This window comes from Phalangium opilio, unplaced genomic scaffold (assembly GCF_054372755.1).
Source record: "Phalangium opilio isolate 3A_F unplaced genomic scaffold, DU_Popi_V2 ptg000031l_1, whole genome shotgun sequence".
NCBI classification, from domain to species: Eukaryota; Metazoa; Arthropoda; class Arachnida; order Opiliones; family Phalangiidae; genus Phalangium; species Phalangium opilio.
The window spans coordinates 13,817,730-13,839,660 of record NW_028324158.1 but is presented as its reverse complement, the minus strand read 5'-3'; the positions used below and the strand labels follow the sequence as shown (position 1 = coordinate 13,839,660).

Here is a 21,931-nt window from a genome sequence, read left to right as displayed (position 1 = left end):
TTGCTAAACTCATGGATGGTTTGTTTCCTCTTGGTACATTAAATACACTAGCACCTATAGACAACGGTTCCAGTGGTACATTACAATACCAACTTCCGGGAAGCTGAAGATACGGGAAAAAGCAAGACGGCAGTCATCCTTAGCGATATTATCGAACCATTCTTTATACACTTTCTTCTCTCTCATTCCAGTTCAGATCGGAGGGAGCACGCGTAAACCTTTGTAGAAAGGAGGACTAGCTTGAATCTAAACTCTAAACTCCTCCTACGAATAGGCGGAGCTTATCTTAGAAAATGCTGGTTGTAATCCTAGAGTGACGTCACAATCAGTCGTGTGCGGAGGTCTAAAGGTCCATCATCAAAACCCAGCGCCAGAAACGGGTACCTCCCATCGAATCTGCAAAGCTTTCTCTCTTCTCTTCTGTAAGTCCCGAAGGCTCTCTCTACATCCATCCATCCCCAGGATTGGGGGAGGCTGGAAAAAGTGGAAAAGCTCTAGCGTACTAGCGCGCACACGGAACACACAGAACACACACCGGAATATAAAATCACTCTACATCCTCAGGAGAGAGGAGACCATTTTATAAAAGGACATTTCAGAGTCACGCTGTTAAGACACAACAGAGCGGCGAGATGCGGTCTTAATTTAAATAACTAGTCTAACGCTAAGTCTAACATTCAAGTTGGTCCGGTTCCGTACCTAGCTAAGAATCAACTGATCATTCTTTACTTCCCGGATCGCTATCGGAAGTTAAAACATTTTCCGGCGGCACAGAAGCCCGCAAGGGTTGAGACGAGAGACAGAGCCAAAATCGTTTCTGGTTTCCATTAAAGCAAACAGACCCCTCCAACAGACTAAGTAACAACGTTGCTCTTCAAGTGGCTACCGTCGCTTCTGGACGCTTTTGGTTAACATCACGACTAAAGCGAAAGCAAAGCCAGACTAAAACTGTTACCATCATTGAATACTAAAAGAGAACCAAATATTAACGAAGGGAAACTAAAAAAATATAGAAAAAAAGAGCGGGGAGAAATACACGCGGTGTTAGATCAAGCATGAGTTTAGTCGGGGGTTACGCTCAGCCCTTTACGGGAGGTGTAGTTCAAACGTCTTCGCCGGATTCAATATACGGAAGTGGTTCTTATTATACAACCGGAAGTGGAGGTGCAGTAAGATTATACGACGTTCCGGGACAAACCAGCCCCGATGGTAGCACGCCACCGGCCACTTATTATTCATCGTGGACTTTTGGTAACGCTAATACAACCAATATTCCGAATACTCCGGATAACCTAACGCCACCCGGAAGTTCCGAGTTTAGTCCACCACCGTATACCCCGAGTCCTAGTGTAACGCAACAACAGCAACAGGGACCGTCGCAGGTAAATAGAAATCAAGAGAATCAGTATCAAACATGTCCTTCTAACTCAAACGCGTCAGTACCGGACCATTTGACGCTATCAGCGATGACTCTCGGATTCGGGGGAAGCGGTTTAAGCGCCGCCAGTGCGGAACTACTGGGTTTCCTAAACAGCGGGGTCAATATGGCCTTAGAACCGGGCGGAGGACATAAACCGGAACGGGGCGCGAAGAGAAGGGTTACCGCGAACAGGAAGGAAAGGCGTCGGACACAATCTATTAACAACGCCTTCGCGGATTTGAGGGACTGTATACCAAACGTGCCGGCCGATACCAAGTTATCTAAAATCAAGACGCTAAGGTTGGCAACGAGTTATATCGCGTATTTGATGGACTTGTTAGCCCAAGACGAATACGGGACAACGCCGACGACATTGGCGGCGGCAGCAGCCGCTACTAAGATGTGTCAAGCCGCTATGGAAGCCGGAGCTAGTACCGCTCATGGACCGATCGCGACCACCTTCAAAACGGAAGTAATGCCCCGGAACAAGAAATACGATCATGTTAGGGATGACCATAAAAGGAAAAAAGAGGTAATTACTTATGTTTAAAATTAATTTCGATTAGTTTAAAGTAAATCTGAGAGGTTAAAAATAGTAACGGTTCGTACGCCGTGTTTTCAAAGTAATTCTGGACGTATTTTAACAAATGTTATAGCTATAAAATAGAAGAATACCGTTCTTCCCTGGTTAGATTCACTGATTTCCCTTTGGCCCACCACACGGTATGAAAAACTTGTCATCTGTCATATTTAGGCTTAGAATTTAAGTAACCAATACGTATTAAGTCATGAAAACCACCCAAGACAGAATGAAAATGATTTATCAGGAATTTTTTTAAAAAAACCCATAGATATATGGAATTGTTTTCCATAAGTCTAGACATAATTTGAGGCACTGAAATGAATGAAGGCAATTTTGGCTAGGGCCAGCGACTGATTTGTCATAGTTTTAAATCGTAATCGTTAGCGTGAGATATTGGGGCATTAGTCTGGAGTGGAATCTGACCCCCTCATTAGGTTGGTGAATGATGGGAAAAGGTTACACTCTTATACGGACCACTTGCAACCGTCCTCATTTACCAAAGACGTAAAAGACACAAATATATAGCGTATATCAGCTTCTTTACCCCTCAATTGAGTGATCTATTTTTGTTTTAATTTTCTCAAACGACTACCGAACTAAACCATTAAGACCAATGGTTGATAGGTTATTCATTTCATCTTCCCTTTGTTTTATTTACGTATTTCATCTTCCCTTTATCAGGAATATTGAAATCAGCTGACAAGTCATTCATTTCAACATCCCTTATATGGTTTGAAACGATAAAATTGAAAGAATTTATTAAGTATATATTATAAAGAGGAAGTTCACGCAGGATGATGATAGTTTACTATTTAAAACGGAAGTGAAGATAAGGCGGAAGTTGTGTTTTAAAATTGATATACCCCGAGAATCTTCCTCGCGCTTTAAAATAAATATCTTCTTAACTCTTCCTTATGTTTTTAAGATATTGAATCTAAGCCTAATTCGGGCCTAAAAAAAATAAAAGTAGGCTTCGTAATTCAATTAGTCGTTGAAAGAAATGTCCTCGTGCGCGCGGGATTTGTCGCTTGTCTAGCTTGAAATGTCTGGGATTTTAAGATTTAACCGAGGGATAAATTACTTAAATACTTTGATGAAATATTTCAGATTCTGATATTTCGTTTCATAGTGAATTCCAAGAGATGCTTGAAATGAAATCTTGTGAAAAACTGAGGGGAATTTAATATTTGAAGAAAATACCCTGAAATTTGGGGAAAATACCATGAAATTTGAGGAAATTGCCCCAAAAATTTGGGGAAATTACCCTGAAATTTGGGGAGATTACCCTGAAATTTGGGGAAATTACCCTGAAATTTGAGGAAAATACCATTAAATTTGAGGAAAATACCATTAAATTTGAGGAAAATACCATTAAATTTGAGGAAAATACCATGAAATATGAGTTCAATTCAAAGCTAGATCGACAGAGGAAATCATCCTAAATCCCTTAAGGAAATTTCTGAAATTAAAGTGATTTTTCCCTCGAAAATAATTTTTACTGCAGGGCAACTTTTGGGGCAAAGACCAGGGGTCTATTCCTGGGGAGGGGGAGGAGAGCTATAAATAAAATGATGGTGGGCTCATTGTGGAATTCTTTCTTATGTGGCGCGAGACTCGAATTACAATGCGTGACGCGCGGAGAGGGTCCCCCGGGACTCGTCTCTGTTGGGTCAAAAAATGCGTCCCTGGATCTTAAGTCCTCAGTTAAAAACTGTTACTGATGATGGGGGGTCCGACTCGGGTGGTTCTAAACAGGTGGCTCCCAACACGCGGTATACCGAATGCGTAACCACCCAAAAAGATAAGAAGACTTTGGACGGGAAGAATAAAGATACATCTTAGATCGTAAAAGATGGGATCCAATTTAATAGTTAAGTCTTGATGACTTTAGGGATCCCTTTGTAGGGGAACAGCCAAAAGGGAGACTTAAGTACTTGAAACATTTGGACATATTTTTTAAAGGAAAAACAGTACTTTGTAATCAGTTTTGGGAATAACAAAACTACATCGGTGTCAAATACTGATAATTCATTCTGTATACAGGGTGTTTCTGAAAAGTCCATCACAAATTAAGGGGCGTGTTTATGGGACCAAACTGAGCGGAAAGTACCAAAGAACATGGGGTCTACAACATTTAGTTTCGGAGATATGGCCCCCCAAACATTTGCCCCAAAAACGAGAAAATATCCCAAAATGTGGAGTAAGGGTTATTGCCATTACCCAACTTGTTTCGAAGTCATAGACAATTTCAATAGCCTTGAATTTGAGAAACACTACTGTAACTTTAGATAGCAGAAGGGTATAAATGGGTAGAAGTACGCGTACGGCGGTAATGTAAAGCTAATGCCAAGTGTCATAGTGTTTTAAGATTTCTCAGCACCCAGTAAAATGGTGGACCTCAACCTAGAGGGCAAGAAGTCCCAGAGGCCGTAGAAGACGAAGTCCTTACTATTTTCGAGGACGAACCAGAAGCAAGTACCCGCCAGGTGAGTAAGCGATTAGGCGTTGGTCACGTGCTCGTGTGGAAAATCCTCAAAAGTCACCAGTTTCATTCTTACCATTTTCAAAAGGTTCAAGGTTTGAATTCCGCGGACTACCCACGACGCATTGATAAACAACATTGATTTCCCGCGTAGTCTGTTAGTCACAGACGAAGCTAATTTTTCGCAAGATGGTATTATTAACCTGCATAATAAGCATCAATGGTCCCAAAGAAACCCTCACGCAACGCTCGTTAAATCTCACCAAGTACAATTTAGTTTAAACGTGTGGTGCGGTATTGTAGGTGACAATTTAATTGGATCTTATTTTCTACAGCCCAGGTTAAACGGTGAGGCGTACCTACAATTCTTACAAGACGTTTTACCGGAATTACTTGACGACGTGCCCTTAGGTTTGGTGCGCAGAATGTAGTTCATGCATGACGGTGCACCACCACATTTCAGTCTCGCTGTCCGAGCTCACCTTAACGCGACGTTCTCTTTTCGGTGGATAGGTCGAGGTGGACCCGTGAAATGGCCTGCTCGATCACCCGACCTTAACCCGTGCGATTTCTACCTTTGGGGCCACTTGAAGGACATAGTTTATCAGAGTGAAGTACCTGATGTGGAAGAGCTTCGTCGACGAATCGTTAATGCCTGTCAAACTATTCGCGATACTCCAGGCATTTTGCAACGTGTTAGGGAATCGTTTGTAAGGCGTGTTCAAGTTTGCCTTAACGCGGGTGGTGAACACTTTGAACAATTCTTGTAGTAGTTATTTGTTACAGATTAAGAATGAAGAACTAATAAAAAATACATTTACATTGGGATCGTATCATGGCGTTTTCTCTGTGACACATCAAACACTAACGTAATGAACAAACTCAACCTTCAATCGCAACCATTTTACTGGGTGCTGAGAAATGTTAAAACACTATGACACTTGGTATTAGTTTAACATTACCGCCGTACGCGTACTTCTACCCATTTATACCCTTCTGCTATCTAAAGTTACATTAGTGTTTCTCAAATTCAAGGCTATTGAAATTCTCTATGACTTCGAAACAAGTTGGGTAATGGCAATAACCCTTACTCCACATTTTGGGATATTTTTTCGTTTTTGGGGCAAATGTTTGGGGGGCCATATCTCCGAAACTAAATGTTGTAGACCCCATGTTCTTTGATACGTTTCACTCAGTTTGGTCCAATAATCACGCTCCTTAATTTGTGATGGACCTTTCAAAAACACCCTGTATATAAATACGTAAGAGCTTGTTTAACAAGTTTGGCGCCAAGAGTTCCACTTCCTGTCCTTCTACCTTAAGTTGCGGAGTGTTGAAATTTTCCCACCCTCTTCCCAGCATGCAACGCGTTTTATATTTATGTCTCTGCCTAAAGACACTTTGTAAAAACTTAAATCATTCCATCAAGTAAAGCAGTCAGTACCCAAAGTTTCCCAGCTAGGTTAAAATTGAGTTGTCATTAGCAGTCAGTTAGTGACTAGTAGAGATATGTTAGGCTATCTTTAAACCCATGGAACTATACAAGGGAAGTTCATAATTCGTTGGTTGAAGTAAACATAAAATGGGAAAAGGGGGAATAGCGCATTCCGAACTATTTTAAGCTTTCTTTGCTTATAATAAAGGCATAGGGGAGAGACGCGCATAGCCCGAATGAGCTAGTTTTGCCGTAGTAATATTGTTTATAGCGATTATACCAAGAATCGTTTATGTAATTCATTGGCTTTGAATATATATATTGGAGTAGATTATCTTTACTCCGGTTTTTTGCTTTCTTTATTTATTATACTTTTAGATTTGATTAATTAATTACTGATTAGGCAAGCCAAAAATTTGAATTTAATTCCTCGTTATCGAATTAGATAAGGAGGTAACTTCAAAGATTTAAAGTGAAGTATAAATAGCGTGCAACAACCAATTTCTTAACTTTAACCGCATGTGCTTCAGGGTTGCCATAAATTTGTGAGAGTATCTCCTTTAGGTTTGGAACTGAATCGAACAGAATGCTACAAGTTTTTCAGCCTGTTGTAGATAACAGTTTAATTGCACTCACAAATGTCTGGCAACACTAACACTTGTCAGTACATAAAATTCCCCAATCTGTGGATATGTAAACTAAGGGCTTGATAAGTATAGTAGTTACACTTTGAATTTGATTTTGGTTCATGGAGAATTTGAAAAAATGTATAGGCTAAAATAATCTGTCCTAATTCATGTGTTATATGTTTTTTTTTTGAATTCAGGGAACCCTAACGAACATGGTCGGTAGCAACGCTGTCGGCAACGTCTCAGAGAAGAAATCAAAGGGCAGAACAGGATGGCCTCAGCACGTCTGGGCGCTGGAATTGCAACAAGACACGTGACACGCATTCGTCTAATTCCCTTTAATGTTAAATGAATAGAAATAAAAAAAAAATGTCCCGTGTTACCCTAAACCATGCAATTGAGTAGAACGCGACAGACTTCAAAGAAATGCTTAAATACCAAAGATTCTTTTAAATCTAGTTTGTTTTTGTCATAGTCATTTTGCTAATCTGAAGAAAATGTGTAAAAAACCAAAGATTTTCAGTTCTTTTTAAATAGATACTTAAATGGTTCCTTTTAAATGAAATGTGAGGCCGGAATTGTGCAAGCAACTTGTGAATAAAAATACACTAATAAATTTAAATGTATATTTAAGTCCCTTTCAATTACCCGTAATTAATTAATTTGATTACGTTTTTTAAATGTACCGGTATAGTAAATATAAACAAATCTATTATATAAATAAATACCCCCCAAACTAAATTTTAATTATGTGCAATATATTGTAATTATTGTAATGTATAAAAAAATAATATTAATTAAATTTTCGTATAATACCACCAAAGATTTACTTAATTTTAAATGTGTTTTCCCCTCAGTATTATTATGTAAAAAGCTATAATATACTTAAAATATCAAATGTGTAATTAATTAATTAATTAATAAATGTAATTTGAAATAAATAAATTATTTTATATTAAATTGGTTAATTGTTTTCAATTTAAAATAAAATCTGCATGTGATTAAATAATTATAGGCATAGAAAGACGAGATAAAAAACGTTTACAAATCGTCTAGCTACTGATTTATGAAGTGCGGGTCTTTAATTTAAAGAAATGATACGATACGATACGATACGTTTTTAATATTAAAAAAAAACCCTTGCCCCGTGGACTGAAACAAATTGGTATCTATATACAGAGGCCCAATGGTACTAATTATCAAGCTAAATTAATACCAAGCATAAACCGGGGCCCAATTTGGATTCAAAATCCCGACTAACTCTGATCTACTAAATAAATTTTAATATCAAAGTCAACCAAAGACCGTAGTAGCAGTTATACTAACTATATAACTATTACTGGACGGTTAAAGATGAACATAGAGCGGGGAATCAAAAGAACGTTAGAAAAAACCATATACGAGAAGTGATATGATAAAAAAATCGTTTTAAGTCGGAATAGAAATGGATTGAGTTACGTATAGATTTTTTTAACTAACACAACCCTCAAAAGTCAAAATTATTGCGTAACTTGACTATATTCTATGGTCAATTTATATTATTTATTTGATTAAACTATGCTTAGCAATATTTTGATTGTAAATTTACCTTGTTATTATTATTATTATTATAATAATTAATTTAATTACGATTGAAATTAAATTAGAATTGATTTGATTAGGGTTCATTTAGAAAGACTTTGGTTGGTGGTAAGTGTAAGAGCGGGGGGATTTTAGCTTTAGGAACTCATAAATAATGGTTAGAGGACCGGGGGTTAGTGTCTTATCGTCCAGTTTCATCTTCAGCCATCTGGATTCTGGAGAGATGGAACCATCGCGGAGTCGGGACTCGGGACTCTCGACATTCGCCGTCGTTTCTATGCCTACCCTACTACTACTATAACACGACACGACTATTTGTCAAAAATGCCAAAAACGATCCTCTAGCTCTTCCCAATTACTATAGTAACATTTATATAAATTCATATTTTGGGATATATTTTGGCTTTGTCGCAAAATGATTATATTAATTATTTCAATTTGTTTAATGTAGTTTGATAATTAAAGTGTATCAGTGTCAATAGAAATTCATTTTATAAACTAATTATCGTTAAATGTAATTATCAACAGAAGACGACCAGACTAGGAAATTTAATAACAAAATGATCCCCGATTTCCCTGACCTTTCTAACTGGAATTCCTTGAAATTCCGAGAAAATTCCCTGGAATTCCAAAGATATTTAACTGAATTTTCAAAGACATTTAACTGAAATACCAAGAAATTTAACTAGAATTCCAAAGATATTCAACTGAAATTCCGAAGTAATTTAACTGGAAATTCCAAGACATTTAACTGAAATTCCAAAGAAATTTAACTGGAAATTCCAAGAAATTTCCATGTAAAATTTTAAAAATTCCCATTTTATGATATTTAAAATTTCCAGTACAGATAAAATTTCACAGCTCACAACAGCAGCAATCGGAAGAAGTTATTTTTTTTAAAACCAAAGATTAAATAGATACCCTTAAGGACTCGAGAGACTCGTGTCCTTAAAACCATGGGAAAGTTCATGGACAAACCCCAACGGAAAAGAAAAGGCCAACAAACCAAATGATGAGGTTTGATTGGCTCTGTAGATAAGCCGAGAAAGAATAGAGGGAATATTTTGAGGGGGGTTTAATAACAATAGATTTAAGCTCTATTATCTTTTAGAGGGCTGGACCAATTAGAGCGAGGGGACGTGTATGATTTACGTTTCAGATGATATCGCGGAAAGCCACGGGTAAAGCCGGCCCTCCTCAAATTGAATTTGGTCGCGACCATCAGAGGAGTGCGCGGCTTCGCGGATAAGATTCCAGAGAAGAAAACTTATCGGTTGGAAAATATAGAGGGATGCCGAATAGCCAAGGGGAGAAGGCTCGGGAGCAATCTCGGGGATGCAACGTTGGGATAAATCAAATTTACTAGATGAAATTGTTGAGGGGATGGTGTGTGGAAGAGGAACTATAAGATCTCCCGTAATGCAAGGTCTACGTGCGACTTTGAGTCAGAAATGTAAGCCCTGAGGAACACCTTACGATAACAGTGATTTGGGGAAGTTTTTCTAAAACACGAGTAACAAATTCGTTTTTCCCTATGAGAAAATTTCCCGTTTTTTTGTAAAAATTTGTGATTAATTTTATTGAAATAAAAACCACCCTTAGCAACTTTATTTTTTTTTAAATTAACTATTGGATATATCTCTTTAAAATTTTAACCACACATTAAGGACCCTAATTGTAGTTCTGTGCAATTGTTTCAAAACAATAAACCAAATATTAAAAAAGTTACATCCAATTAAAAAACCACCTTTATACATTAGTGGCAGTATGACCTATGAAGTCTTATTTAGACAGCCCCCCTGAAAGTGTAACTAAGGTAAAATGAAACGTTATTCAACCATATCATCTAGGAATAACTGGTTAAATGTAGGGAATAAAGTGTCGAAACATCCTTAATCGAATTTGCTGTGTATTGCAGCTCGAGCCTCCCTCCCCCATGCTCTATTTTTCTCTCTATGGGAACAATTTGGCGCCTGCCCGGCAAACCAACCGCAAATGGAGCTATTCGATCCCAAAATAGCAGGTGCTATTCCCTTGCTTCTCTACGTTAGAGGGGAACAGTCTTATCTACAACCATTATTTATATTTTCAAACATATAACAAAAGGTTTTTAAGGATTATCTATCTATACAGTTTCGAGGAGCTCAGCTAAGTTTTCTACATTCATTTTTTTTTCTTTTTTTGATGTACCCGAAAAGTTTTATAGGACCCTAAGTGGTTTCATAATATTTTCGATGTTACGAGGATCTGGTTTTTAAGTAGTTAATCTATTAAAGGGGGAAGGAAGGGATGGTGTATTTGCGTCACTTATGGAATGGGACCAAAATTGTGTCATGATTTATGGAGGATCCGGATTTATTTTTGGTTCCTATCATGTACTATCAGACGGAAGGAACGAAGAAAGGTTATGGGGTAATTTGCAAAATAGTTTTTACTCCTAAGTAATGTTGAAGAGAATAGGTCAAAGGTTAGGGGGGAAACTCAACTTTTTCAATGTAAACTCTAATTTTTCATGGAAATTCCAATGAAAACCCAACGTTTTTTCCAGGAAATTTCAATAAAAACCCAACGTTTTTCCAGGAAATTTCAATAAAAACCCAACGTTTTCCAGGGAATTCCAATAAAAACCCAACTTTTCCCAGGAAATTCCAATGAAACCCCAACTTTTTCCAGGAAATTCCAATGAAACCCCAACTTTTTCCGGGAATTTTTAAAAGAAAACCCAACGTTTTCCAGGAAATTCCAATAAGAACCCAAATTTTTCCAGGAAACCCCAATGAAACTCCAACTTTTCCTTTAAAAATTCAAAGAAACCCCTATAAGACTAAGACCTCCTTGAAAACTGTAACTCTACAAACAAAAACGGTTTTATCAACAATCTATTCTAAACTGATTTTAAACAAAACATTTCTGTCTTGTAAATTTCAGCACAATACAGAGGGGAGAGAGGAAATTAAACAAAAACAACAGAACCCAATTTTTCCCCATGAAAATTATCTATAATCTTAGATATACCGATTCAACTGGTAAAGTAATTAGTGCTAGGGTAACTAACGTAAGTCTCCCCGCGGCATCGAGGTCAGGCGAGGTTCATAAATTAGGGAGAGAGAGAGAGACCTATAGTTCACTTATCGCGCTCGTAATTTAGTACATAGCTTTTTTCCAACGCGTAAACAGACAACAAACGGGACTCTTTGAATTTCTTTCTCGGGTCCAGGACCAACCAACAGGTGGTTAAACAATTGTAAAACTATTCATTTCCCAAAGTTGAAATATCGGATATCGGTCTCCTGGTCCAACCCGCGACCCGAAATGACTTTTTCCCTTTTGAAGTTTTTGAAATGTTGCGACAAACGATATCGCGATATCTTATAAAGATGTCATCGCGCGTGCCAGATCTAACCATAGATAATTAAACCCAAGGAATAGATAACAATACTTCCCAAGAACAGTTGGTTTTCGTGGATAGTTCAAGCTACTGTTCCTTTAGTCATTATATCTATGACTGTACCAACGCCCTTTTTCTATTCCTCTAATATATTTACTATGATTATATACGGAATATAGTTTTGGTAGAATTAAAAAAAAATGGATTTTCTGGTGACGTATTACATTACATCCAATTGGAGCCTGTTCATATTGACCCGTTAGAATTGGATTTAATTAGTTTTAAATTATTGTGGAAATAGTTTGGGAGTTGGTAAGACCAACTTATTTCAGGGAAAAACCGTCTACGAGTCTATAAACGCTACGTAAGAGCGCCGAATTTAGAATGAAATATGTGTTTTGACAGTCGTAGACAGCTTAAGAATTGACCATTTAGTAACCAAGAAACCCCATAAGGTCCGTGACCTCTCTGAGCTATTTTCTTAGAGTACTTACTAAGAAAAGTAAGGGGGAATAATTCCGCTCTGCGGAATTCATGTACAACCAAAACACGGACGGTCCTAAAATCCCCCCCGTCTGGACCAATTGACGCCCAAAAATTAGGGGTCCCGCCAAAAACTTTAGAAATACATTTGGTTACACTTGAAACAATATCTATCAACAATAAAATCCTGGAAATTTAAAATGATTCGTCGGATTATCTATAAAACCATTAAATACGTCATAGAATCCCCTGAACTGAACTGACTTTCACTTTTTCAACGATTAAAAAACGAGTAATGCGGATGTTACAGCGGTGTTAGGAATTCATCTCTTATCGGCCACTATAACCGGATGTGTAGGAAAAACGTACAAGACAAGGGGACTGGAAACCACTTCAAAAGATTAAAACGCACTAGCTCTTTTATGGCTTTTGTTTTTTAGGCGAAAAAAATGTGACGTAACCCACCCACGCGCGAATTTCTAAAATATGACAGCTTTCAAAAATATTTCATAATAATAATATTTAGCCTACAATTTATTTGTCCATAATAGACAAGTTTCAAGCGCAATTAAGTTGACGTATTAAAATACACAATGCTATGATTATAAGACGTTTCTAAGTCAAGTACTTGTTCTTTAGTCACTGTTAAACCGTCCTCAAGTATAACGGCAGCTTGGCAATACGAGGTCGAATTGTTTAGAGTATTTAAAACCGCGTCACCCGGTGCGTAGACCATTTCGAACCAAAACACAACCGCGTCTATTTCACCACTTTCACGCACTTTTAACTTAACTTGACGTACTGGCGACTCGGACAGTTCCGAAATAGGGCATTTAAAGTCAATTTCGACAACTGGCGTAGGTTGACACAAAGCCTGATGAGGCAACGTGGATAATTGAAGTTCCTCAAAGAATTTTGTTTGGAATTTATTGATAAATTCGGATATTTTTAAATCGAAAACGTTCTGGTCACTGACGAGTCTAGTGTAGTTACGGATTAAGGGGCTTTGGATTATTTGAGTCCAGATGCGTATGGATTTCGGGATGATACTGAAATCGCTCTTTAGAGAGGCGCTTCTGGAATTGTTTGTTAACGTGAGGGGCTCAATTATTTGCTCGCTCAAAATCAATTCGATAAGATTTTAAGGGTCAGTAGGTCAGTAGCGTGCTCAAATGGTGTATAGCAAGTTGCTAAATTGCATGTGCGATATGTTAAACTCCAGATAGGTCGTTAATGGTTAGTTACCCAAAACTAAAGGAGTTAATTACGCAAAATGCATTGGTCAGACAGTGGTAAGGATTTGGACTAAAATATGCGCAAAATAGCGGTGCCAAAACCAAGAATGGCGCAAATGGTCGAGTTAAAAGAAAGTATGACGCAAAATGGTCGAGATAAAACCAAGTATGACGCAAAATTGTCGAGATAAAACCATGTATGACGCAAAATTGTCGCGCCAAAACAAAGTATGACGCAAAATAGATGCGCAACAACCCATAATAGCACAAAATAGATGCGCAACAACCAATAATAGCCCACAATAAATGGCCAACAACCAAATATAGTACAAAAAAAACTATTAAGAATCAAATGGATTAAAAATAATTACTACCCAAAGGCGCTAAACTAATATTAAAACAATCCTACCTTAAGAGCGCCAGATCCTGAAGAATACCGGAGGACATCATTCCATTTGGATCGACGGGGTCAAAAATGAGGGCGTCATACCTTTTAGACATCTCAGTCAACTTAGTCACGGAGTAAAAGTTCATAGTTGAGAAAGGAACCCCAAATTCCCTGCTTAAGACAACAATCCACTTTGTAGCAACTTCTTCAGTGAATACAACCTCCTTGGCACCAAGTTTAGCGGCAATTATTCCACCCAATGGAACTGGGGAGGCGTCAATAAAAGATTCCCGTCCATTGGCCAAGGCTTCTTTGATGGATTCTTCCAAGTAATTGCAATAAACGGAGTCATTCAATTTGCGAATCCAAGCAGAAGGTAGAGGCACTGGGTGACGAGGTTCCCTTTGACCATTGACCAAGACTTTGTTCAATCTTAACAAGTCTTTGCAGAAGAACTCAATGGATATTGAGGAATCGGGGGAAACGACTAGACATTCTAAGAAATTGAAAATAATCTCGAGAAATGTCAGAATTTGGGCGAAAAATAAGGGTAAGCCTTCATATATAGAGGTCAAAGGTCACAGATTTACCTTTTGTGGGGAATATGGCTTGTTCCCAACAAGTACTTGATTCAGGAGAAGTTGAAATTGTTATCTCTGGGCTTAAATTCAATTCAAACCAAACTGCAATGGCGTCAAAGGAACCTGCACTTTGATCAATTTTAACTTCTTTTTGGAAGTATTTACCATTGGAGAATTCACTAATTTCCTAAGAAAAAGTTTATAAAAAAGTCATATTTAAATGACTTAATTAATTAACTTTTTAATTACTTAATATATACCTTTGGATTATTAAAATTAACTCTAAGGAGTTCTTGTGGCTTTGAAAGTTGAATGTAACCACCAATAATGTGATTTAAAAATTCGGAAGAGTATGGATCATCGTATTCTTCTTCAGAAATTAATATTGATTCTTCTGAGATGGTTAAACATTCAATGTTGCTCTTTACAACCCTATAATTATTATTTTATTTAAATAAAGTAATAAACCTTATTAATTAACTGTAATTATAATTATTATAATTACTTATTTTTCATTGCAATCCAAGGACACTGAATTAAAGTAAAATAAACTGTGGCGGAATTAGGAACCACTTTTCCCTTTTCCAGACGTTCATTAATAAGAAGTTTATCCCAAGCATGTTGTAAAGTTGCCAAAACTCCTTCTCCAAATAAACCAGCATCAAAAATCTCCGTAAATATTAAAGAAATTCTAAAAAAAGCATAAAAAATCCATTAAAACAATAATTAAATTAATAAAAACGCATTAAAACAATAATTAAATTAATAAAAACGCATTAAAACAATAATTAAATTAATAAAAACGCATTAAAACAATAATTAAATTAATAAAAACGCATTAAAACAATAATAACCAATAAAATTAATTACTTTGAAGGTAAATCGACCCCGATTTCAAGATCCAGAGAGGATTTATTGATAACAGTTATGTGTTTTTCCACTCCTCCATTTGCTTTAACAACTTTTTCACATATATTACACATTGTACATGAACTATCACAAGCAAATACGTTTTGGTAACCAGCCTTAGCAGCAAAAATACTATAAAGTTTAATTAAAAGAATTTGGTTCATAAGTATTAATTTTAAATACTTATACTAATCCCCTTTTTTACCTAAGTAACCCAGTACCAGTTCCAATATCAAGAACAATGCCTTGTTTGTTACTAATAGCTTCCTGAATTGCAAGGCGATATTTGAAATTACGATTACGATCATTTAACATTCGAAAATGCCATCTTTCCACCAAGTAATTGCTTATATTTTGCATGCACATTATTGCAGGAGTAAAATGTGCATTTATTTCTAATGTTTTCCCCAAATACTGCTTAGCAATTTCATGTTCTCCAATTCTGATATTTAATAAACATGTTTTTAAACACCAATTTAAGATAATTTCATTTAAATCGCATCTTACTCGAGAAATAAGCAGCTTATTTTATGTGGAATTTCTTCAAAATAAGGGAAAACGCTAAATACTTCATTGTAACAAGCAAAAACATCTTTTAAATCATAATTTTTCATACAACGTTTCACATTTTCATCTGTTTAAATGAAAATTACTATACTTGAAACGTTTTTATTTCAAATATAAGCTTTATATTACCAAATGCGAGTATTAAATCTTTTTTGAATTCCGCGCTAATTATTTTTTGGGGGGTTAAAGCCGCCCCAACAACGCAAAAATGAGCCAAGGCTTCGGTAAATTTTTGAGATTGAAGACATAACAATCCTAGTTTATAAGCCTTAAATGCTCTATTATTGTTAGATATAATGTCCATTTTGTGCCAATAATATTTCTAATTCTTCAATAATTTCCTTAACTTAAGTTTAATTATATTTCGTAAGTCTAGCCGCGGTTGAATTTCAAATACTTAACCCTTACCGAAGCATACAAGCTAGCAGACAACATTGACAAAAATAGACTTTTCTAAAACTATGGAGTAATATACCAAGAGTAGAAATTTGTTATTTAATTTTAAAATTCCCCTATCTCGATAAATACTGATTTTAAATACTGACCATTAAATAATTACCCTTAATTTGGTGGCAACATGACATCGGTCTACTTTAGTTTAACTGGTCTACTCCCAAATTTTAGGAAGGTTTTTTCCCAAAAGAACGATTAACAAATGCGTTAATCAAATTATAGAGAAATTAAAACTCATTGAGGCATATCGATAATTATTATCGGCTAAGAATCGGAATCGAAACCAAAATCACGTAAACCTTCAAGCACTGCCTAAATTACACCGTCCATACCAGGGGTGTCAGACACGCTAGAGAAACGCCGTGATAAGCGTGACCAAAAAATACCCCGTTTCGCCTTACCATCGCGAAAGCGAAAACTTTGAATCATATATTTTCGATGGAAAAATTAAAGAGAAAACTAAATAAATCAGATCAGGAACGTTAATTGTTAGTTTGGGAGGGTAATTTTCTCTTTCTCTCGCTCCCCGAAATCGTGGTCAACGGTACCCGTATCCCCATCACACAATGACATCGAAATGATCCTTAATTCAATCGAGGACGCGACCCATATTACCACGTGACTCAATTTTCTAAGAGAAACTAAGAGATTTCACGTCATACTTTGAAACAATATAAATATGGCCCTCTTATTCCGTCAACATCATTCCAACTCAGTTTCTCACAAAGGACTAATCATGAAAGCTCAGGTATAGACTTGCGTAGGTAGTTGAGCGTTCAAGTACAGTGTTAAAGAATAGGAAACTTACTTTACAGATCGCCCTTCTCTTGGTTTCGGCCGCCGTGGCCCTTGCTGGACATCATCAACAAATCCATTTCCCAGGAATCCATAAGGAAAGTCACTCACACGGCGGTTCTTTCGGCGGACATGGACATTTGGAAAAGCTTCACGGTGGACATTCTCACGGGCATCATGGGGGACATTCCCATCACGGAGGACAGTCTCACGGAAGCCACGGACACCACGGAGGTGGTTTGAGCAAGCACCATCAAGCTCACGGATCTCACCACGGTTTGGATGCCCATCACCACAAGAAGGGTCATTTCGAAAAGGACTCCGGACACGGTTTCGTCAAGTCTTTCGCTTGGGATAAGATCAAGAAACACGAAGAAAGCGGTGGACACAAGAAGGTCTACGGAGGTCAGTGTTAATTGTTTCCGGTTAGGTTGATGACATAAGTGCTAATGCAAATTTACCATCCGTAGGTGAACACGGTGAACATAGCGGTCTTCACAAACACCATCATGGTGGACACAAGCACTTTGGTCAATCCCATCACGGAGGACAATCTCATCACGGTGGTCACGGACACAGCCATTTCGGCAAGTTGAACAGCGGACACGGACATCACGGTCATAATTACGGACATGGTCAACAGTTCCATCAACCACAGGTTATCATTGAGCAACACCACGAGCCACAACATCATCACCATCATGGAGGTTTCGGAGGAGGTGAAGGTGGTTTCGGAGGAAGTGAAGGTGGTTTCGGAGGCGGCTTCGGAGGTGGTCATCACTATTAGAACATTTATAAAATATATAATGTAGTTGAACATAATTTGTAATATATATTGTATTTATATTATTCTGTGAATAAATATTTAACCAAACGTAATTTCCTGGGTATTTATCCTACATAATTTCCTTTTAAAAAGTCTATAAATTGAAGTAAATCTTAACGCAGTTGTTAACTAACATGCAAGGTACGCAAACATGGAAAACTCAACCAAATATCCCATATGGTTTTCTCCAAGTACATAGTATACTATACACCTGATTATTTCAGTTTTGTAGTCAAGACGCTAATATAAATTTAAAGGCGTTTTAATAAGACCAAATTATCCTTAAGTGGTCAATTATCAATTATACTTCGTTCGGTCCTATAGAGTTTCTGCCGATTGTTAAATTCACTGGTCCGTGAAAAAAAAAAAATCCAGGCATTTTATCATATCAAATAATAATAATATTATGGTTTTATATTTCCACGTAAATTTTGAAAACTCCGGTGACAAATTAATCGAAAGTGTTCAATTGATTTAAGCCTACTTGTTACGGAATTTTTAGAACGAGGTCAAGAAAGCGAGAATCAAGACATATTTAAGAAAGGTTCGCTTGACCGTTTATGGTAAATGTCCGTTCAAAAATATTGTTCAAACAGTCAAATATTTGTCAATAAATAATTCAAGTTTTTAAGTTGAAACCTTTGAAAAAAAAAATTCTTTATAATATTCCTTTTCGAAACCATTGTATTTTTTTACTGTAGGAAGGAAGTCAAGTTAGTGAAGTAGTCCTTTAACCCTGAACTGCCCAATAAAACTATACACCATGGTTCAATAAACACCAATCATTTAGACGTAATTATTGGTCTAGTTAAATGATTTGATAGAAAAATGGAACACAATACATTCCAATATGTAAACTTTTGTCAACCGATAAATAATCGAAATTAATGTTTTTTTTTTCAACGATACTCTACCCACATGGACTATTATTATTACCCCAAGCGTAAAGTTTTTGGGGGTAAAATCAGATCAAAACGATACGTAATTGTCTCGAATAGGACCAAAGGAGAAGGTCAAATTTTCATTTTCATTATTTGACATTATTTCCCCTTAAAGTATTACCTTTCGAAACGTTTATAATGAATTGTACACTGTTGGTAATATCTGACCGCTGGAATTTGCCAAAAACCCAATTTTTGCGAGTATAAAAATGTATCGAACGTTGCTAAAGTCATCAGTCGATTCTTCGAGACAGTTCAAACAATAACTAACCATGATTGCTCAGGTAAAAAGCTAAGATTCTTTGGTTTAACCAAGGAAACCTATTCGTGGCCGGACCTACCTTTATTAACTACAGTCAGCGCGATAAATTCTAGAACAAATAACCAAGGAGTACTTGAGAATTTACTTACCAGTGATACTTGGATACATTTCAGATCGCTCTCCTGGCCTTATCCGTCGCAGTTGTCTTGGGACAACATCACGGTGGTCTCTTGCAACAAGGATATGGACACGGAGGATCTCACGGAGGACATGGTCACTTAAACCAATTGGTTGAAGGACACGGGCACGGTCATCACGCAGGGCATCATTTCCACGGTAACCAAGCGCATGGTCAACACGGACACCACGCTGGTGGATTAGCTCAACACCACAGTGCTCATGGAGGTCATCATGGTTTGGACGCTGCTCACCATAACCGTGGCGTCTACAGCAGGAACAAGGGACACGGATACGAAAAGCACTACGCTTACGATAAGACCCACGCCACTCACGATATCGGTGGACACCATCACGCTCACGGAGGTAAGTGGTATAAAAACTAAATTATATATTAACCTTAGAGTTAACGGATGTGTCTTGGTAAACTTTAAGGTCACCATGGAGTCAACAGTGGTTTGAACACTCACCATCATGGAGGACACGGTAGCTTCGGACATTCCGCTCACGGAGGAGCTGGACATCATGGTTCTCACGGACACGGTCACCTCGCTAGCCTCAATTCTGGTCATGGACATCACGCTCAACATCACGGACATGGACAACTCTTTCAACATCATGGTGGTCACGGACATGGCCATGGTGGATTCGGAGGTCTTTAAGTACAAAGAATATCACGCGCATCGACTGTGTCAGTCTACTATATATACTTTTACTAGTAAAGAATTGTATCTAATTTAAGCCAAATTTAATTATTTATGAATCTATAGTGTTTTTTTCTATGAAATAAAAACAACGAATATACTAAATTTGTGGTTATGATTATGTGCCTATATACTTTGTCGAAACATATATTTATATGAATTACACCCAAGTTCTTGGTACCGCCCGAAAGCGGATAAGTTCATCTATCACACTCTCTAACAGGATTTCATTTTAGAGCCTACTCTGACCCTCCCCTCTGGTATGACATGATCCTAAATTGAACTTGATTCAAATCCTTAATTACTGGAGCTCTGATAAATCTTAGCTCAAGTTCTTGGTACCATTAGACAGAAATTTTGTTTTCTCTGACGTCCTGTAGTTTGACCTCAGTTCCTTCCAAATGAATTATTTAACCTTCTTATCTTGAACTTTAATTGATGTAGATCTAAGTATTTTGTATCACTAAATAAAGGGCAATTTTATCCATCACAACCTTAAAGGCTTTTTCCTTAGCGTTTAAACTACCAGAGGTCAAAGGTTAGTAATAGACCATTTCTTAAATTGCATATAGAGAGATCAACATACAGGGGCATAGCCACCATTGGGGTATTCTCCCTCGAGCCAGAAGCAACGCCAGACGGAGCCCGAGTTTACTGTGTTATCGAATTTGGAATTTCCAAAATTATTTACGGGTGGATAAGGGCGTTAAAAATGATCGATCACTAGAGGACAACTTGGAGCGTGATTTGCCTACCTTCAAATCAAATAAATAAATATAAAAACACCAAAAATTACCAGAACGCTTTTCTAAAACTAATTAACATACTTAAGTATAATTACAAACATAAATTTTGTACAATTTAACCGTATTCTGAAACTATTTCCTACGAAGCGTAACTTTCGCGGTCAATTTGAAATGCGATCAAAATCAATTCAGGAATGTTACTCATTAAAACACGAATATTTAAATTTAAAAGGCATTCTAATGACTATTTCAGCCGAAACCAGCCTACCACAACAAATATACAATACAATATTCACGGTTAAATGAAACGAACGCGTATTAAAGGTCAGCCATGAAAATAAAACCGTTCAATGTTGGCTACATTCTACTCGTTCTAATTAACGTATTAACAATAAAATACTGCCTGATTTCACTAATTAATTGACTTCAAATTGGAAAACACCCGCAATACGAAGACCCGTTTAACTTCTCACCTCTTTCGTGCAAACTGAACTGTGACGCGTGGTTTGGTATTATCGCGTTTGTTATTTGACAATTACTATAAAAAGGCCGAGTGGCAAATGGTAAAGTCACATTCGGAACAATACCTGATCCAATACAATACACCATGATTGCTCAGGTACATTTCTCAACAATTGGATAACTTACTTAGTAAATTGTAAGTACTTAACACCGGAATTACTTACAGCTCGCTCTTTTGGCTGTGTCGGTTGCCGTTGTCTTGGGACAACACCACGGTGGTGGTCTTCTGCAGCAAGGCTACGGACATGGTGGCTCTCAAGGCGGACACGGACACCTGAACCAACTAGTCGGAGGATACGGTCACGGTCATCATGGTGGACATAACTTTTATGGTAACCAAGCTCACGGTAACCATGGACATTACGGAGGTGGTTTGGCCCAACATCACAACGCTCATGGAGGTCATCATGGTTTGGACGCTGCTCACCATAACCGTGGTGTCTACAGCAGAAACAAGGGATATGGTTACGAAAAGGCGTACGCTTATGACAAGATCAACGCCATTCACGATATCGGTGGACATCATCATGCCCATGGAGGTACTCGCGATTTCATTTTTTATTTATTTACAATTTGATATGAACAATAATGAAAGGTCAATTTTAACCAACAAGGTCACCACGGAGTTCAAAGCGGTTTGAACACCCACCACCATGGTGGTCACGGCAGTTTCGGTCAATCCGCTCACGGAGGCGCTGGACATCACGGAGGTTACGGGCACGGACATCACGGACTCCTCAACTCCGGACACGGACATTTCGGAAAACAATACGGACACGGACAATTACTTCAACAAGGAGGCGGTGGTATTGGCGGTGGTATTG

General features: G+C 37.5%; 3 protein-coding genes and 2 long non-coding RNA genes across 6 annotated transcripts; 3 read left to right on the top strand and 2 right to left on the bottom strand.

The window, feature by feature from the left end:
• Positions 1-355: 355 nt before the first annotated feature.
• Positions 356-7,625, top strand: Hand (heart- and neural crest derivatives-expressed protein). Its single transcript, XM_089870726.1, has 2 exons — positions 356-1,952; positions 6,747-7,625. Exons 1-2 carry the CDS (start codon positions 1,056-1,058, stop codon positions 6,864-6,866), a joined length of 1,017 nt encoding a protein of 338 aa, XP_089726852.1. The 5' UTR covers positions 356-1,055; the 3' UTR covers positions 6,867-7,625.
• On the top strand, positions 4,050-5,316 carry LOC149690807 (uncharacterized). The gene is made up of 2 exons (XR_016383824.1): positions 4,050-4,751; positions 4,821-5,316. It is a non-coding gene; the product is annotated as an uncharacterized LOC149690807 (long non-coding RNA).
• Positions 7,626-12,517: 4,892 nt separating the features above from the next.
• On the bottom strand, positions 12,518-17,076 carry LOC149690805 (protein arginine N-methyltransferase 9-like). 2 transcript variants are annotated; one of them, XM_089870646.1, is made up of 9 exons: positions 16,943-17,076; positions 15,622-15,748; positions 15,320-15,556; positions 15,076-15,246; positions 14,711-14,896; positions 14,466-14,637; positions 14,215-14,392; positions 13,646-14,120; positions 12,518-13,077 (listed from the first exon to the last, which is right to left on the bottom strand). In XM_089870646.1, the coding sequence occupies exons 2-9, from the start codon at positions 15,726-15,728 to the stop codon at positions 12,570-12,572; spliced, it is 2,034 nt and encodes a 677-aa protein (XP_089726772.1). In that variant the 5' UTR covers positions 15,729-15,748; positions 16,943-17,076; the 3' UTR covers positions 12,518-12,569. The 2 variants fall into 2 exon arrangements, with proteins under 2 accessions (XP_089726772.1, XP_089726771.1); XM_089870645.1 differs by lacking the exon at positions 16,943-17,076 and adding an exon at positions 15,811-16,119.
• LOC149690804 (uncharacterized) lies at positions 16,286-17,808 on the top strand. Its single transcript, XM_089870748.1, has 3 exons — positions 16,286-16,882; positions 16,950-17,334; positions 17,400-17,808. Exons 1-3 carry the CDS (start codon positions 16,814-16,816, stop codon positions 17,714-17,716), a joined length of 771 nt encoding a protein of 256 aa, XP_089726874.1. The 5' UTR covers positions 16,286-16,813; the 3' UTR covers positions 17,717-17,808.
• On the bottom strand, positions 17,584-21,912 carry LOC149690803 (uncharacterized). The gene is made up of 4 exons (XR_016383814.1): positions 21,272-21,912; positions 19,606-19,791; positions 19,108-19,517; positions 17,584-17,709 (listed from the first exon to the last, which is right to left on the bottom strand). It is a non-coding gene; the product is annotated as an uncharacterized LOC149690803 (long non-coding RNA).
• Between the last annotated feature and the right edge of the window lie 19 nt (positions 21,913-21,931).

Excerpts from the sequence above, each read along its gene's own strand:
- LOC149690804 (XM_089870748.1), top strand. The coding sequence starts at position 16,814 with ATGGCCCTCTTATTCCGTCAACATCATTCCAACTCAGTTTCTCACAAA. Across the intron at positions 16,883-16,949 it reads GACTAATCATGAAAGCTCAG|ATCGCCCTTCTCTTGGTTTC; the intron begins GTATAGACTTGC and ends CTTACTTTACAG. Across the intron at positions 17,335-17,399 it reads ACACAAGAAGGTCTACGGAG|GTGAACACGGTGAACATAGC; the intron begins GTCAGTGTTAAT and ends TACCATCCGTAG.
- Hand (XM_089870726.1), top strand. The coding sequence starts at position 1,056 with ATGAGTTTAGTCGGGGGTTACGCTCAGCCCTTTACGGGAGGTGTAGTT. Across the intron at positions 1,953-6,746 it reads ACCATAAAAGGAAAAAAGAG|GGAACCCTAACGAACATGGT; the intron begins GTAATTACTTAT and ends TTTTGAATTCAG.
- LOC149690805 (XM_089870645.1), bottom strand. The coding sequence starts at position 15,985 with ATGGACATTATATCTAACAATAATAGAGCATTTAAGGCTTATAAACTA. Across the intron at positions 15,749-15,810 it reads AGATTTAATACTCGCATTTG|ATGAAAATGTGAAACGTTGT; the intron begins GTAATATAAAGC and ends TCATTTAAACAG. Across the intron at positions 13,078-13,645 it reads CAGGATCTGGCGCTCTTAAG|AAGCGCCTCTCTAAAGAGCG; the intron begins GTAGGATTGTTT and ends AAACAATTCCAG.